This window comes from Lutjanus erythropterus, chromosome 4 (assembly GCF_056507025.1).
Source record: "Lutjanus erythropterus isolate fLutEry1 chromosome 4, fLutEry1.hap2, whole genome shotgun sequence".
Taxonomy (NCBI): Eukaryota; Metazoa; Chordata; class Actinopteri; order Lutjaniformes; family Lutjanidae; genus Lutjanus; species Lutjanus erythropterus.
The window spans coordinates 13,679,423-13,694,309 of NC_139320.1; the positions used below are offsets into that span (position 1 = coordinate 13,679,423).

At 43.0% G+C, this 14,887-nt stretch overlaps 1 protein-coding gene across 1 annotated transcript in view; it reads left to right on the forward strand.

The window, feature by feature from the left end:
• Nucleotides 1-988: 988 nt before the first annotated feature.
• The window catches only part of LOC146328166 (ephrin type-A receptor 4), a 66,268-nt gene continuing 52,369 nt past the window's right edge, over nt 989-14,887 (forward strand). Inside the window, exons 1-3 of the mRNA XM_084717034.1 lie at nt 989-1,260; nt 2,935-3,002; nt 7,373-8,036. Coding sequence (XP_084573160.1) covers nt 1,164-1,260; nt 2,935-3,002; nt 7,373-8,036 — 829 coding nt within the window. The 5' untranslated portion in view covers nt 989-1,163. The remainder of the gene's footprint in view (nt 1,261-2,934; nt 3,003-7,372; nt 8,037-14,887) is intronic.

The following is a 14,887-nucleotide window of genomic DNA, read 5'->3' on the forward strand; positions in this document are numbered from 1 at the left end:
GACGGGCACATCTCATGGGAGCAATAGAAGACCTGTGTAGGAGGATATAAAAGAGTGAGAGTGCCCTGGGCAAAAGCCCCAAACCTGGACACAGCTGGCTTTTCTAAAACATGAACAATGCAGCCTTTGTTTGAAGAAAAACTGCAGAAGTAACATCAATTCCTCTGCAACTCCACAGGAGCAGGTTTGCTCTGTAACCTGCACCGACGGATCTGTGCACATTCCTTCATAAATACCCTTAAAGCCTTGATAATATTAGAATAATAGCAAGTGACAATAATCCAATACAAGCTCGCCACCGATCACAAAACGGCCATTGTCAATTTCTCAAAGTGCAATTCCATGTAATGTGAGGGAGGTCATGCTCATGCTTGTTCTTTAATCCAATTTTGGAGGCAGAACAGGCGTCAATATGTCCGCTAGGTGGCGACCTTGGTCTGATGCGGCTCACCTTGGACAGCGCTGCGCTTGACTGGAGCCAGACTACATGCAGGATCAGCACAGTGTGACTGCTGAGGAGCACAGAGGACAAAAACTGACGCATTGCATTTACGCATATAAATATATAGTGGAGAAGCCGTTTTTTATCCCAAATTTAAAGTTAAGGAAGCAGTGACGGAAGCAGACTTTAGCTCCTAAACAAACTCTGTGCTCTTTGAGTTTTGGGCAACCCACACTCTCACTTCTCATTCATTCTCACTGTTGACTAACAGGAGATTTCCCCCCGCAGTTTATTTGTGTAATGTCAACCGGTGACTCAGAGTCCCAGTGAGTTTTACATCGCCTTTGTACCTGCATGGTAAATGTCGTGGAGCAGTGCCACTTTACACTGTCACCGTCTCCTGTGTCCTCCGCGAAATGGAAGAGTGAGTTGTTTGTGGGGTTTGCAGGAGAAGGGGGGTAGTTAATGATTATTTGCCCCCCTTCCACTACGTTTTCCTATATGGACTGACGGGCTCCGCGTCAGAGCGCACAGAGTAGACCCGCCTCCTGGCTGAGTGGTGCGCTCGCTGCGTCTCTCTCCCCTGTCCGCTTCAGATCCATATTCCACTGGGAAAGAGAGAGAGAGGGAGAGAGGGGGAGTGTGTGTGTGAGAGAGAGAGCAGGACCTGGGAGAAGAAGAGCAACGAGAGAAAAAGAGGAGAGAGAAAAACGGAACACAAATGGCACTCATGGCAGGGATTTTGTTCACGGCCACCTTTCTTGTTTTTGGGATTTCTACGTTTGTTTCACCGGCTCGGATATACCCCCCAAATGAAGGTAAGGTTGTTAGCAGAAAAGAACTGCCGCGGACTTGTGACTTCATCCCCGCTCCGTCTCCGTATCTCTGTGTGTGCGTTTGCGCTGCGGAGCCTCACTTCGTGGTCCCTACTTGCGAGTGCATGGAGCCGCGATGAGTTAAATGGTGGAAAACGGCGACGGTCACCTTTACGCAGCGACTTTTGCGGGTGAACAAAACTGGAACGAGAAGAAGTAGCTGTCCAAATGCGCAGTGGCTGCTCGGGCTTGGATCGTGCCAGCTGCCGAAAGCCTGCACGGGATCAGGAATACTTGTAGCCCCGATACGCGCTGATCTCTCTTTTGGGAGAGAAGGTCAAGCCGATGTCTGCTAAAAAAAACAGTTAAATGACGCGTAGGACATGTCTTGTAGAACAGAAATTAAGTGCATTTACGAGTCAGTGGCAGACTCGCAAATCAGGCACACGTCCGACTGGCCAAGCAGCTCTTTATTTATCAATTTCAGTCCCGTTCGCAGTGATCGCTGTCACTGCTCCTGCTCCTGCTGTGTTTTGGTGGAGAGTGACAGGAAAACCCATTTGAAAGTGAATTTACACGCAAAATTAAAGAATAGTTGCGAGGTACTGTTAATAAAAAGTACTTCGGTTGTGCTATACCAAATACAGGTTCACTGAAAAGCGACCAAACATGAAGCTGCAACATGTTTAAATTGAGCTCGGTTTGTCCAGGAGCACGGAAGGTTTCGTGTCTGGAGTTGTCTGCTCGGGGTCCCGCGGCGCAGTGCCTATCCAGTTTCAAAATCTTGGGCCCAGAACAGGTTATAACCCACTTAACAGTGCAAACATTAATAAACACAGGTTCATGGAATCTGTCTCTTACAAGTTTTTATTTGTGCCTTGCACCGCAGAGAAAACGTGTTTGAAAGTCCACAATGATGCATCACGGACTCAGTAGTTTAAATATGAAACAAATGCTTCAGATTTAAAATACATCAGTCTGAATTTTAGCTAATAATTTATACTGTGGACTTACATAACGGGATTATTTATTAATTACACAGAGCAAATTGATAAATCGTTTTAGTTATACTGAATTCAAACAACATTAAAAACAGACACCACCAAATTCACTTAAACATATTCTTAATTAATGCTCCATAGGTATAATGTTTTGAATTTTCTCGAGAGAATTATGTTTGAGACAGACTGTCTAGTTTTCTGTGAGAGCCATTTAAAATGCGTTTTGGTCTTCAACCACCAAGTTTATGCAGACGGCTCTTTAATTGATTCCGATCACATCAAACGTGCTCAAAGTCGATGCTGAGCAAAACGAAAAACAATGATTTTAAAGACACTGGGGAAATACATTTGTCATTTGTAGAAAATCCTGTTCTTAACGAAAATCAATCAAAACGATCACGCCTGAAGCACAGCAGGGAAATACGCCTAACAAAACATTTCCAAGTTTGTAATTTGTAAGACCTGATGGCCTTTTTTGTTCTCCCTCTGTTCTGATATTCATCATGAGGATATTTTTCTACCTGATAAATCGCTTCAACAGTTTATGCTATTCATTAAGCCTCGTTTTTCGGAAAAAAAATAGGAAACTAGATCTAAGTGGATTATACATGCCAGTGCTGATGTTGTATGGACGCACTGAGACTGCATGCTCACTTCTCCCATTCTTGTTTTCCAGTCACGTTATTGGACTCCAGATCCGTACAGGGGGAGCTGGGATGGGTCGCCAACCCGACAGAAGGAGGGGTGAGTACTGCAAAGAAGTGTCCCCTTGTTAGGACGCATGGTCCCCTATTGAGCAAAAATGGAGAGATAATATCCATTATTGGCAGGGGCTCTGGAGTGGACCGCCAAATAGATACACAGCCCTCTTTGATAAGATCCTATCCTGGTGAGCCCTTTATGGGAATATCTTTGTTGATGATTTATTGTGCAGCTGTCTGCACTGTAGGGATATTAAACTCGGGTTGAGGCTCAAGGCATCATTTCCAGTATCTTACCCTAAAATAAAGTAGAATTTGCCATTATGTTGTGTTCAGAGACCCCTCTGGAACTCCCTCCAGGGCCCCATGGGGTCCCTAGAATCCACTTTGAGAACCGTCGGTCTATAGGCACCCCCCTCATACACCCCCAGCCCCTGCTCCCCTTTCTCCTCGCTTCCCCTCTCTCTAACCACTCTGTAATGGTCAGATGCAGGGGCCGATACTGCAGCGGGCGTCAGGTTTCCTGAATAGATGGCGGATTGAATCGGTCTTTGTGGAGAAACTTTATATCCCTTTCCACCATTGAGTCGCAGAGAGCTAGAGAGAGGAACTTGGCAGCTGAGAGAGGGTCCTCTGGAATGGATGAATAAAGGGGGAAAGTGCAGAGGGGTTCGGCTCTTGCCGCAGGATGACTGGATCTCGCTATGAAATGATGGGGAATAGGGTCGACCGAATGCATGATCCCTCAGTCTAATTGGTAAATCTACAGTGGCTCTGATAAGACAAAGAATAAGGGCTGCAGTTGGGCCTATAGTGGCTGCAGTCTGCCGCGGGCTTTAGAGGGAAAATGTAAGGTACATACCATGCCGTAACAAGTCTCAATGTGATCATTTAGAAAATCGTGTTTGCAGGGTTCACCATTAATGTTTCTTTCACTTGCCTGGTTGGGTAAGTGGGTTAGAAATCTTCTTGCCTAAAGTCACTTTTTACTTGATCCTGTACAAAGTGTCAGAGTTAAATATGATAATAAACAAAGAAAAGTGTGATATTGTTTCTTTTTAAATTTATATTTTAGAGGCTGACAACACCATTTTCTGCCATTTTGCGTGAAAAGTTACTTTAGCAATTCATCAAAAAAATACTCAATCAAGAGAATTGAAAGATAGTAATGAAAATAGCTCAATAGTTTGATTTCACCAATTGAGTCGCCAGATTAATTTGCCCACACAGCATTTTACTTACACCAGGCAAGTGGGAAATTCTCATTGTTGAGCCCTGATTTGAGTGCCAAATCTTTTGTAGTCAGTGCTGATGTAAATTAATAACAAATAACAGTACTTTGTCAGTCAGAGGTCACTTACAGGTCTAGGTCGTATGGCTTACAAATAATATCTCAATATTTTTACATTATTAAGCAAAATAAATCTATCTAATATATATCTTGTATACATTTTCTCTAAAATGACATACTGTAATTTTTGAAATAGTCAAATTATTATAACCCTATAGCAGGGCTGGATGATATAGACAGAATCAAATATGACAATATTTTTGAACAAATACTTTTGACAATTTTGATATTGTAGGAATGACTATTGGTGCCTTCACAAAATATTAGCACAATGAGATTTTTGATGAATAATCATCAGAAATGTGTTATATAATGATTAAGTGGGTAAAAGAAAATGATATAACAGTCTGTTAAGTTCAGTAAATACACCTCTTTACTGTAATACGGCCTTTAAAACCAGGGAAGACTTGTGCTGTATCATGATATCTAGTCTAATATCACAACCTTGATATAATATCGGGATATTACTGGGAATGAGTAACTTCATTTTTTTCTATGTGATGATGAGCACAAACAAGCCTTTTAGTGTTTTATGAAAATTAATACAAATTAACAACAATCATGTCAACTAATGAATATGAACCCGAGGGAGCAGAATTTCACCACGTGCAGCTGTTGCAGGCTCTGCTCGTCAGCTTTTCTCATTGAACTTGGCCCAGAGCTGCGCTCAGGTCCTTCCCTCGACCATTTTATCACAAACAAGTGATTGACAGGGTCCTGGCAGCCACAGCAAGCCTGCATTCACCCTCTCATTACGACCAATTGGCCTTATTCTCCCTCTTCCCTGCTATCGGGGAAAGGTGCGGCCCTATCTCAGCGCCGCCTGATTTCCACAACAAAAGGGGGGCTGGAAGAAGAGAGTGGCACGAAATGAACGGCGGGGAATGATAGACATTTTCTCAAATCATACAGGCGCAGCTATGTTTAGCATTATCCCACCCTCCTCCAGGGATATAAGGCTTTAAACCAGATTGTTTATGATAAGGCATCAAATCAAATCTGGCAGCATATAACCCTTATCTTCCACTGTCCCATTATGATTTTTTTTTTTTTTGCACAGGTTTCTAAATGTTTGGAGCTACGGCAGCCAAAGGCCTCTCTGCTCTTGTTTACAGCCCGGCTCAGTCAAAGACTCTATTTAAAACACACGGTGAAAAACTTAGGGGAACACACGCTTTGAGCCTCTCAAGACGTGCTCGTATTTGCTCAACGGTGATCTGTGGAGAGAGGGGAACTTTATCATAAGTAAAACAAACATTCCCTCTCGGCAAAAATAAGCCAGTCCGCGCTGGATAACGTAATCCATGCGCCCCACATCAGCCTCCCCCGATCTCCTCTGAGTTCATACTAACAACAGTGGTGAACATGTGTGCCTCTGTCTCCCAGTCCCCATCATGTATGCTGATGTAAAGCAGGCAAACATTAGATCATTAGCACTGATTCAGAGACCTTTAGTTTTTGCATTCACATAATCCTCTGTTTTCATTCTTTTGCCATACAGGTCTCTCAGTGTGTGTTTGTGAGTGACTGTGTGTGTGTGTGTGTGTGTGTGTGTGTGTGTGTGTGCGTGTGTGAAGAGGATTTTGTATACCACTCCCAAGTAATTGAACTGTAGGCATTACTGAGAAATAGAACTAATTACAAATTTCCTTTCTCACAGTTGAGGAGAAGCCATGAATATTAATATCTTTATGATTCTATATTAGGACCTAACAAGTCTATTAGGTGCCATTCATAAAATATGCATTAAGTTTAGCCATCAATTAATTGCTCTGCTGGGACTCAAATATTGACTAATCTTTCTCGCATGCGCTTTTGCACAGTATCTCTCATTCTTGGCACAGGCTCTCAGTCATGTGTGATATTTACATTTTAAGTAGAAGAGCATTTAGTTTTGATGTATTTCTGGTGTTCTTGACCTTTAAAAAGTCTGCTTTGACATGTTATAGCATTTTCTCTTTGTACTGATTATTCTTCAATTATTAAGACCATGGAGTGAAGTGTTGCTGGGTTTTTTGCTGATCACATGAATGTTACTTCAGGTCTACTGTGCTTATTCCATCTTGTTCAAGGCTTGTTGCATGGTTGAAATTCAGTCTCATAGAAAATCCAGGATGCAGGTCTTTGTCAAAAACAGTCCGAAGCACACTGTAGGGTTTGTGCAAACTTAAAATGTGTTTATTTTACATGCCAATATGTATTTATACTGACCAACGCATTTTATTTGCACAAACCCTAAAGTAGTGGTTTTCAAATTGGGGTACAGGGACCAACAGAGGTCCTTGTGTGGGTTGTAGGGAGTTCCTAGAAAAGGGAGAAATAAAATATTTTAACTTTTATCACATTTTTGGGATGTTGGAACAAGGGAAGAATAACGCTAGGTATTTTATTTGTAAGTTATAGTGATCTTATTTTAATCATTGGCTGAGCATGAAGACCTGACTATCTCCTAGGGCTGCAAGTACTGATTATGTTCTTGTAAATCAATCATTTTCTTGATAAATCAATTTACTATTTAGTCTGTAAAATGTCAAAAATTTGTAATCACTGTCAATCAGTGTTTCCCCAAGCCTGATATGAGATCCTAAAATGTCTTGTTTTGTCCACAACCCAAAGATTTTCTCACAGAGAAGTAAAGAAACCAGAAAATATCCACATTTCAGAAACTGGAATCTGATCATTTGGATTTTTTTTTAATTAAAAAATGACTCAAAACAACTAACAACTAATTGATTAATGATTGCAGGTATATAATCTTAAAAACTAAAAATGAAAAAAAAATAAATAAATACCCAGAGGACATTTCATAAGACAAACTCCTCACAAATGGGGGTGTTTGTGGTCTAATGTGCATCTATTGAAACAGTTTGCCCCACAGTGTGCACTGGACAGTTTCTGAAGAAGATTTTTGGATTTTTTAATTGAGACCATATGTGACCCATGCAATGAGCCATTCATGAGATGCAATAATTCTGAAACTATAGTTTGTAATTCATTTGCAGACTGCAACTCAGTTTTATGAAAATCCTTTTAACACTTTGAATATTGTGTCCTTTCCACAGTGGGAGGAAGTGAGTATAATGGATGAAAAGAACATTCCCATACGGACGTACCAGGTGTGTAATGTCATGGAGCCAAACCAGAACAACTGGCTCCGCACTGACTGGATCCCGCGAGGCGGTGCCCAGCGTGTCTATATTGAGATCAAGTTCACCCTCCGAGACTGCAACAGCCTCCCTGGGGTCATGGGAACCTGCAAGGAAACCTTCAATCTTTACTACTACGAGTCCAACAATGACAAGGAGCGCTACATCCGTGAGAACCAGTTTGGCAAGATTGATACCATCGCTGCAGATGAGAGCTTCACTCAGGTGGACATCGGCGATCGCATCATGAAGCTGAACACAGAGGTCCGGGATGTGGGGGCCTTGACCCGTAAGGGCTTCTATTTGGCCTTTCAGGATGTTGGGGCGTGCATTGCGCTTGTGTCTGTCAGGGTCTTCTACAAGAAATGCCCTTTAGCGGTGCGTAACTTGGCCCAGTTTCCCGATACCATCACTGGAGCTGACACGTCCTCTCTTGTGGAGGTTCGTGGCTCGTGCGTGGATAATTCAGAGGAGAAGGAGGTTCCCAAGATGTACTGTGGGGCTGACGGAGAGTGGCTGGTGCCCATTGGGAATTGCCTGTGTAACCCTGGATACGAGGAGCGCAATGCAGAATGTCAAGGTAAAGGACTGACATTTGTCTTGTGTTTTTCAGAGCTGAGTCTTTCTCTATTTATAAATAACTCTACCTGCAAACCATGCCTCCTACCTTTTAAATTTTGCCCCAATATCTTGCTCTGTCTCTTTGTCTTTATCCCCCATGTTTCGTTCTCTTTGTCCTTCCCTTGATTCATCCACCTTGTACTCTGTTGGATATTTTTTTCTCCTCACTATCCCGCTCTTTACAGGCTTCTTTCCAGTGTCTGGATGGGTGATAGAAGCAATGATGATTGTAAATGGAGTAATTAGCGGGCCCACAGGGAGGTGTTGTACAATGGGATGCATCCCAGGAGAACTGGTGACACTGGTGAGAGGAGGGTAGAGCTCCAACTGGTTCGCACCACTGCTGTGTCTTTCAGCCCCACCTGCTCTTTTTCTTACTCCCAATGGAGGCCAAAAACTGGGAAAAAGAGATAGACAGCTTCAGAGGAAGGGAAGGAGAGAGAAAGAGTTTTATCATTCCAAGCAGGTATGAGAGGAGTGAAAACACACAGCTGTGAGATGGGATTGAAATAGTGCTATTTGGTAAGGGGGAATAGCCCTTCGTAGATGATTATTCTAGCCTCAGCTCACTGTGATCCTATACCAGGTAGTTTGATGAGGTTTTAAGGTCAGTGCAGAGCATCTCCTTCCACATTTTTAAAAATCAAGAGCATTATAGAGTGAGTTCAAAAGATTGCCTAGAAATGCTCGTTAGAAAAAACAGGCCAACAGATCTTTCGGAATTTTTGCCCTCAGATGTTTCCAGCTCAGGCTTTTCTGAGGAATGGCATTTTTGATAGACTCTACCGTACTTTATCTTGCTTGTTTTGCACACAGTAGATTAGAGTTTATGGTATGCAGCAGTGCATTGTGGATAGCATCTAGTTGTGCTCAGCAGCTGTTTTGTGGATCACATGCAGCATTCTGCCAAGCCAAGGCGCAGTTGTCAGCTGGCCAGACAAGTGGATGCCAATTCTGCCACGATGGTTTATTGGTGTATACCCCACCAGCCACCCACCACCATCACACACAAAAAGCACTGAGCCAGAGCAGTAAAGGGTCATAGGCTGGGCACGGGTGATTAACAGGGGGACGGACCACTACACCTCTCCTAATTTATGAGGGAGCCTTTATCTTGGTGGACTAATTGCTCGACAGGCGGGTCTGGTGATTTAGGGGTGCCACTGGCTGCTTGGGGGTGGGGAGGCAAAGGGGTACAAGTAGCCACAGATGGGTTGGTGTGTGTTTTCGTGTGTGTATTTGTCCAAAAAAGTATCAGAATTCCCTTGGAATGTTGCCCATCTCCCCTGTTGCTGGGTTCAGATGGCTTCGGCCAGGTTTCTGTCCCCAGGGTTGGCTTCAAAGAAGCACTGAGAGATGGAGATTTGAGGGAGGGGGGCCAGAAAGTAGTTAGTTACAGACTTTAGGTAAAGCTCCCCTGGATTGGCTTTCTATTATGCTATTTACTATAACGACCTCTCTTATTTCAGATCAGAATGAGAAGCCTGATCTCATACTGTGTATCATAACTTTCATTTTCCTAGACCATTGAAACAGACTCCTTATCTCTCCTCTCTAATTTCAGTTGAGATAAATAGCTGTTACTCTCCAAAGAAGGCAACAAAGGATTTGGAAACCTTGATTTTATATGACTAATGCAGTCTGGTAGAGTGTGCCAGCCTCTGAGCTGGCAGTATTGCTTTTTAAGCCAATATATCCATTTAGCTCACATATCACTGCATCTGCTATAGTGTGTTTAACTTAACACTGCCAATACGTCCACTCCATTCACTCATAGCTTTAAATACACAGTTTAAAGAGTTTCTTCACATTTCACTTCCAGTTGGAAACTGGATAACATGCATTGGATTTGATGCTGCATGGCTGCTTGAGGCGTCAGTGCAGGTCAGCTCCAGTGACTGAAGGGTTAAAAGGTGCTGGCCACTGTCAGTCTTCAAGTGCGCTGATGAGCTGGTTAATATTCCCAATGTGACAGGCTGTATGGGAGAGGAGCTCCTCTACTATATGACCATGTTAACCAAAGGACGTTGACAGGAGTTGGTTTGGGGGAGGGCAGGTGGATATTAACGCAGAGTTGTGCGGTAAGTTGTGTATGTGTTAATAGTTTAATTTTACAAAGTTTGAACAAGTGTGTGAGAGTGTGTCAACCTTTGCTTACACTATGTGGCTTGATTTGGTCTAAAACCTTTCTTTATAAAGGTTTTCTATAGTGCACACAAGCTCAATTGTGTGTGTGTGAGTGTGTGTGTGTTTGCATACTTGTGTGTCTGTGCTTGTCTTGTGTTCGTGCGGGGTTACAAGGGCACCTTGGCCCCTGGTTCCCAGCCCAGGATGAATGGGCTCTCCTCCATCATTGTTCAGGGCAGCAGCGGAGCCGACTGAGGTTGGCCATGTTCGGGGGGAAAGAAGGAGAGGGAGGGGGATGATGGGGCACGTAGGAGTTGTATTCTCCACCCCTGGCAGAGGTCAGAGGTCGTCCCCTTCTGCATCCATCTTACTGCTTCGTCTGACAGCGTTGTGGATCCAGGATTGATTAAGACGTCAGGGTTTTGACAGCTGTAGCGGGGGTGTTTGCCTGTGTGTCTGTGCTTGAGGTGGGCCAAGGGTGGCCAGGGTGTACACCCAGGGCCAAGGCAAGAGGGGCAACCGGGGCACTGAGGGCCAAGGGGCCCCCTGATCTGAGAAGAGGGGACTCTGTCTGTTTGCATTTGGGATCCTTTTCCCTGTTAACCACCTCCCCCCACATGCTCTGCTGGGGAAAGGGTCAGGGAGTCCCCTCGCTCCTCATCTGGTGAGGGGGTTCCTACTGTTGGAGGGGTGGGAGGGAGAGATTAGTGAGAACTACGTATGTCATTATGGGGAAATGATAATTACTAAGTGGTTTTTTTTTGTTGTTTTTTTTTTGCTTTTCAGAGAAACAACATGTGCTCTGGCAGCAGTTTTGCCACTGCAGAGCAATAATGTGTGTGTTCAGGAAAATCAGCAAGTTGTGTGTGGCTATTTGCCTTCATGCTGCAGTTGTTGGTGTGTGTGTGTGTGTGTGTGTGTGTGTGTGTTTGTTGAGGATATAGCTTGGTCGAGGCGTGAAGGTGACAGACACTTTTGACACTGCAGAATGCTAGTTCATGGCTGAGCTGTTATCCGGCACCCCACAACCCAGCATCACCACCAAACGACAAAGAAACACTCACATTTCATGTGGACTTATTTTCCTCGATTTGTTCTGCTGCTATTTATTTAAAACAAAACACAAAATGTGTCTTTGCTTTTAGATAAATGCTGCATTAAAGGGTAACTTTGGTATTTTTCAACATTTTCCCATGTTTTTGTGACTAATGGGGACAACAATTTTTAAAATTGGTCCAGTATTGGTGGGGAGCACTGCAGCCAGTACAAGCAAAACTAATTTATAACATAATCGCTCTGCACTGTCAAAGTATGTACACACAATTTCTAGGTGGTTTGTTTAACCAAAAACAGCTGCCCTGTATCGCTGTCTCCAGACTCACCAGACTCCCTTTGAAAAACGTTTATTTTATCAATTTAAAGCATTATTCACATTTGACAGAAACAAAATAAAACTAATCAAATATCTCTTGGTTTGTCTTTCCACTGCTCTAACAATCACCTACTCTGTTTGGGTGCGAAATAGAAATAACAGACTTAAATTCACCCAAGTAGATGTAAAAATATTCTGGCTGTACATGCTGCTTCCCTCTGGTGCTTCTCTGATGTTTTGACCAAAACAGAGTTAGTGGTTGTTGGAGCTGTTTTTGGTGAGATTCTTTCTGTCAAGTTTGAATAAGTTACAGTTTTTCAGAGAGAGTCTGGTGAGCTTGGCAAGATTAATTAATCAGTTATTTTTGGTTAAACACAATGCATCTTACTCTTTAAATAAAATGCTCTATCTCTGTAATGACCCTTTTCACAATGTTGTCTGTGACTTAAAATAACAATGTGAGCCTGTCAGTGGCAAAAACAATCAGTTTTAGTGGACTTGCTTTGAAGGCGTGCTTTTGCCCATAAGGATTACTGGACCAAACTCAAAATTTGTTGTCCCCATTAGTCACTTAGACACAAAACATGGGAAAACAGGGTCCAGATTGAGCTATCTTTTAATGCAACCTTGAGAACAACAAAACATTTTACAAAAAAACTTTAAATGACCATTATCTTATTAAATGTTTCCTCAAAACCTGTTTGCATCTGTGTGTGTGGATTGTGGCTGAGAAGGCCTGATCATGGTGTCAGTGTGTAATTGGAGCGTTTTCTCACCTGAGACCCCCCTCGACTCTCTCCATTCCCAGCAGAATTTGCCGATTTGGAAATTCTCATTCATACTGGATTAAGAGGTTTTGGGGATGAAGTTCCTCTCTTACGCTCCACTCTTTGTGTGTGTGTGTATCTGGGTCTTGCATTCTCTCCCTCCCTCTGTTGACAGTGTTAAATATGCGCTTGGGAGCATCATTCTAAATTCACCACGTAATTCTATTTAGCCCGCCAGTCCCCGATGGCTTTAAATACACAGACTCAGTCCCTTGCTCTTCCTCTCCCTCTCCCTCCACTATTTTCCTCATCCTCCTCTTTTTTCCTCTCTTCTGCACGTAACAATAAACACAAGTATTTGCATCTTCTTCATGGCCAGTGCAGTGGCTTGCTTGGTTTTTTTTCTGTCCATGTCTTCTGTCTCCCCAATGCTCTGTTTCTTTAATGGCTTTTCATGAGCTTTTTTCTCTTTTCATATATTTCTTTCTCCTTGTATCTCCCTGCAGTTTTCCGCTAAGTTTCCTTTTGCAATTGTCATACTCTGTCTTTTTTATCCTCCCCTTCTCTTTTTCTCTCTCCGTCTCTCTGCTCCGGCCGTCGAGGTGGTTAGTGTTCGTCAGCCTGTCCCTGATGGCAGCAGCAGGAAGTGGGCTGAATAATGAGATTACCTTCACTGCAGCACACAGAACATCATCACCCGTCATTGTTCCCACAAACACACACGTAGGTGCACACATAGACACACGCACAAGTGTAGTTCGTGTATGTGCACACAAACCTGAATAATAAAAATCCAGACACATGCAGGGAAGGCTGTCTTAGGTAACAAGAACCAATAAGTGCATGTATGCACCCACGCATATAGCCATGCATGCACAATCAAGGCACGCACACGTGTAAAAAGGGGGCATGTTAAGTAATAGACTCAAGTACACAAACACAATCATAAATATGTATAGCAGACGTTCACATACACACACACAGGCTTCAGACTCTGTTAGCACACACAGACCCACACTCGGAGCTGAGCAGAGCGCAGCAGAATGGAGGTGAATGTACTCATCACTCTCCCTGCCACCAGAGAGGCTCATTTTGTGCTGCTGAATAGAGACGAGGAATCTACTACCAACGGAGAGCAGCAAAGAACAACAGATACAGAAAGAGAGGACAAAATGTCTCATGAGCAATCCTCTGCCACCCTCCCTTTCCTGCTGAAATAATTGCTTTAAGCAATTTTTTTTATATTCCGTTTGTCTTTAGATCCTCAAATGATGAAAAAAGTCCCCTCAACACACACACACAGAGTCCCCCCTGGAGGGATGTGGGGAGGGGCGGAGTGGTAATTCAGCCGTCATTAGCAGAGGTGCTGAAATGTTTTTCCTGCTCGGGCTGCCGTCCTGCCTCAGTGTTTGTTCCCCTCGCAGTTCTCAACACTCATCACCCCTCTCTCTTTCTCCTCGCGGTGCCCTGCGTAGGGCAGGAAGCCACCAGCAGCAGAGCATGACCCAAGGCTGAAGGCCGTACAGAGCACAGTATGCCACAAATATCCATCTTAAAGTCATTTATATGCTATTGAGTTTTAAAAGCTCATTTTTTCCTATGAGAATCATGTTCCTTTTAAGAATTCTCTGGAGCAATGTGCTTTAGTTTGCGTAATTTCAAGGAACTGACACTGGTTTTTAGAAAGTGCCAGAGGCTTGTCAAACTTCATTAGAAATAAGTCGAATTATCCAGCCGCAGTTGTTTTGTGGAAAATAAGATTTCACGACTGGATATGATAATATGTGGAGATGAAAACTTTTCATACACTGCCCAATAAATGCTTCCACATACTGTGTAAAGCAAATAGGGTGCTATATGGCTCATAGCATGGTGCTCCAGTAAATATGTTTATATGTATGTTATGCAAGAAACCGTTAGTGGCCTGAGATCATTACACTTGTTCCGAATGGAGTTAAATTGTGTTATTTAAATCCTTACAATAGACTGATACACATTGTGAATTTTCTGAAATACATTTTCATAATAAAAGCTGAATTTTGTTTTTCAAAATGAGAACAAAAATCCGGCTGTGTCTCAACTCCACTTACAAATCACCTTTTGACTGAGTATTTTAAAGGGACAATTCACTCCAAATTCAAAAATATATATTTTCCTCTTACCTGCAGTGCTGTTATCCATCTGGATAGTTTTGGTGTGAGTTTTGGAGATATTAGCTGTAGAGATGTCAGCCTTGTAGTGTTCAAAGTGCCAAAAAAAGTCTCTTTCCATAAATCACAACCCAGTTACTCAAGATAATCTACATACTTTTTTGTGTGCAGTTTTGTATAGGAACGATTTTTTACACAACAAGGTCTGTGCCATCTAGTCCCACTATCAAGACATGGCAGACAGCTCTACAGCTGATCTGCAAAACTTGGTAACACCTAAACAATGTAGATGGATAAACAGCACTACAGGTAAGAACACTCAGCACAAATGGAGGAGCTCTTGGGCTGAAAAAAAACCCCCAACAAATTGTGGAGAGTGGTGAGACATTTATTT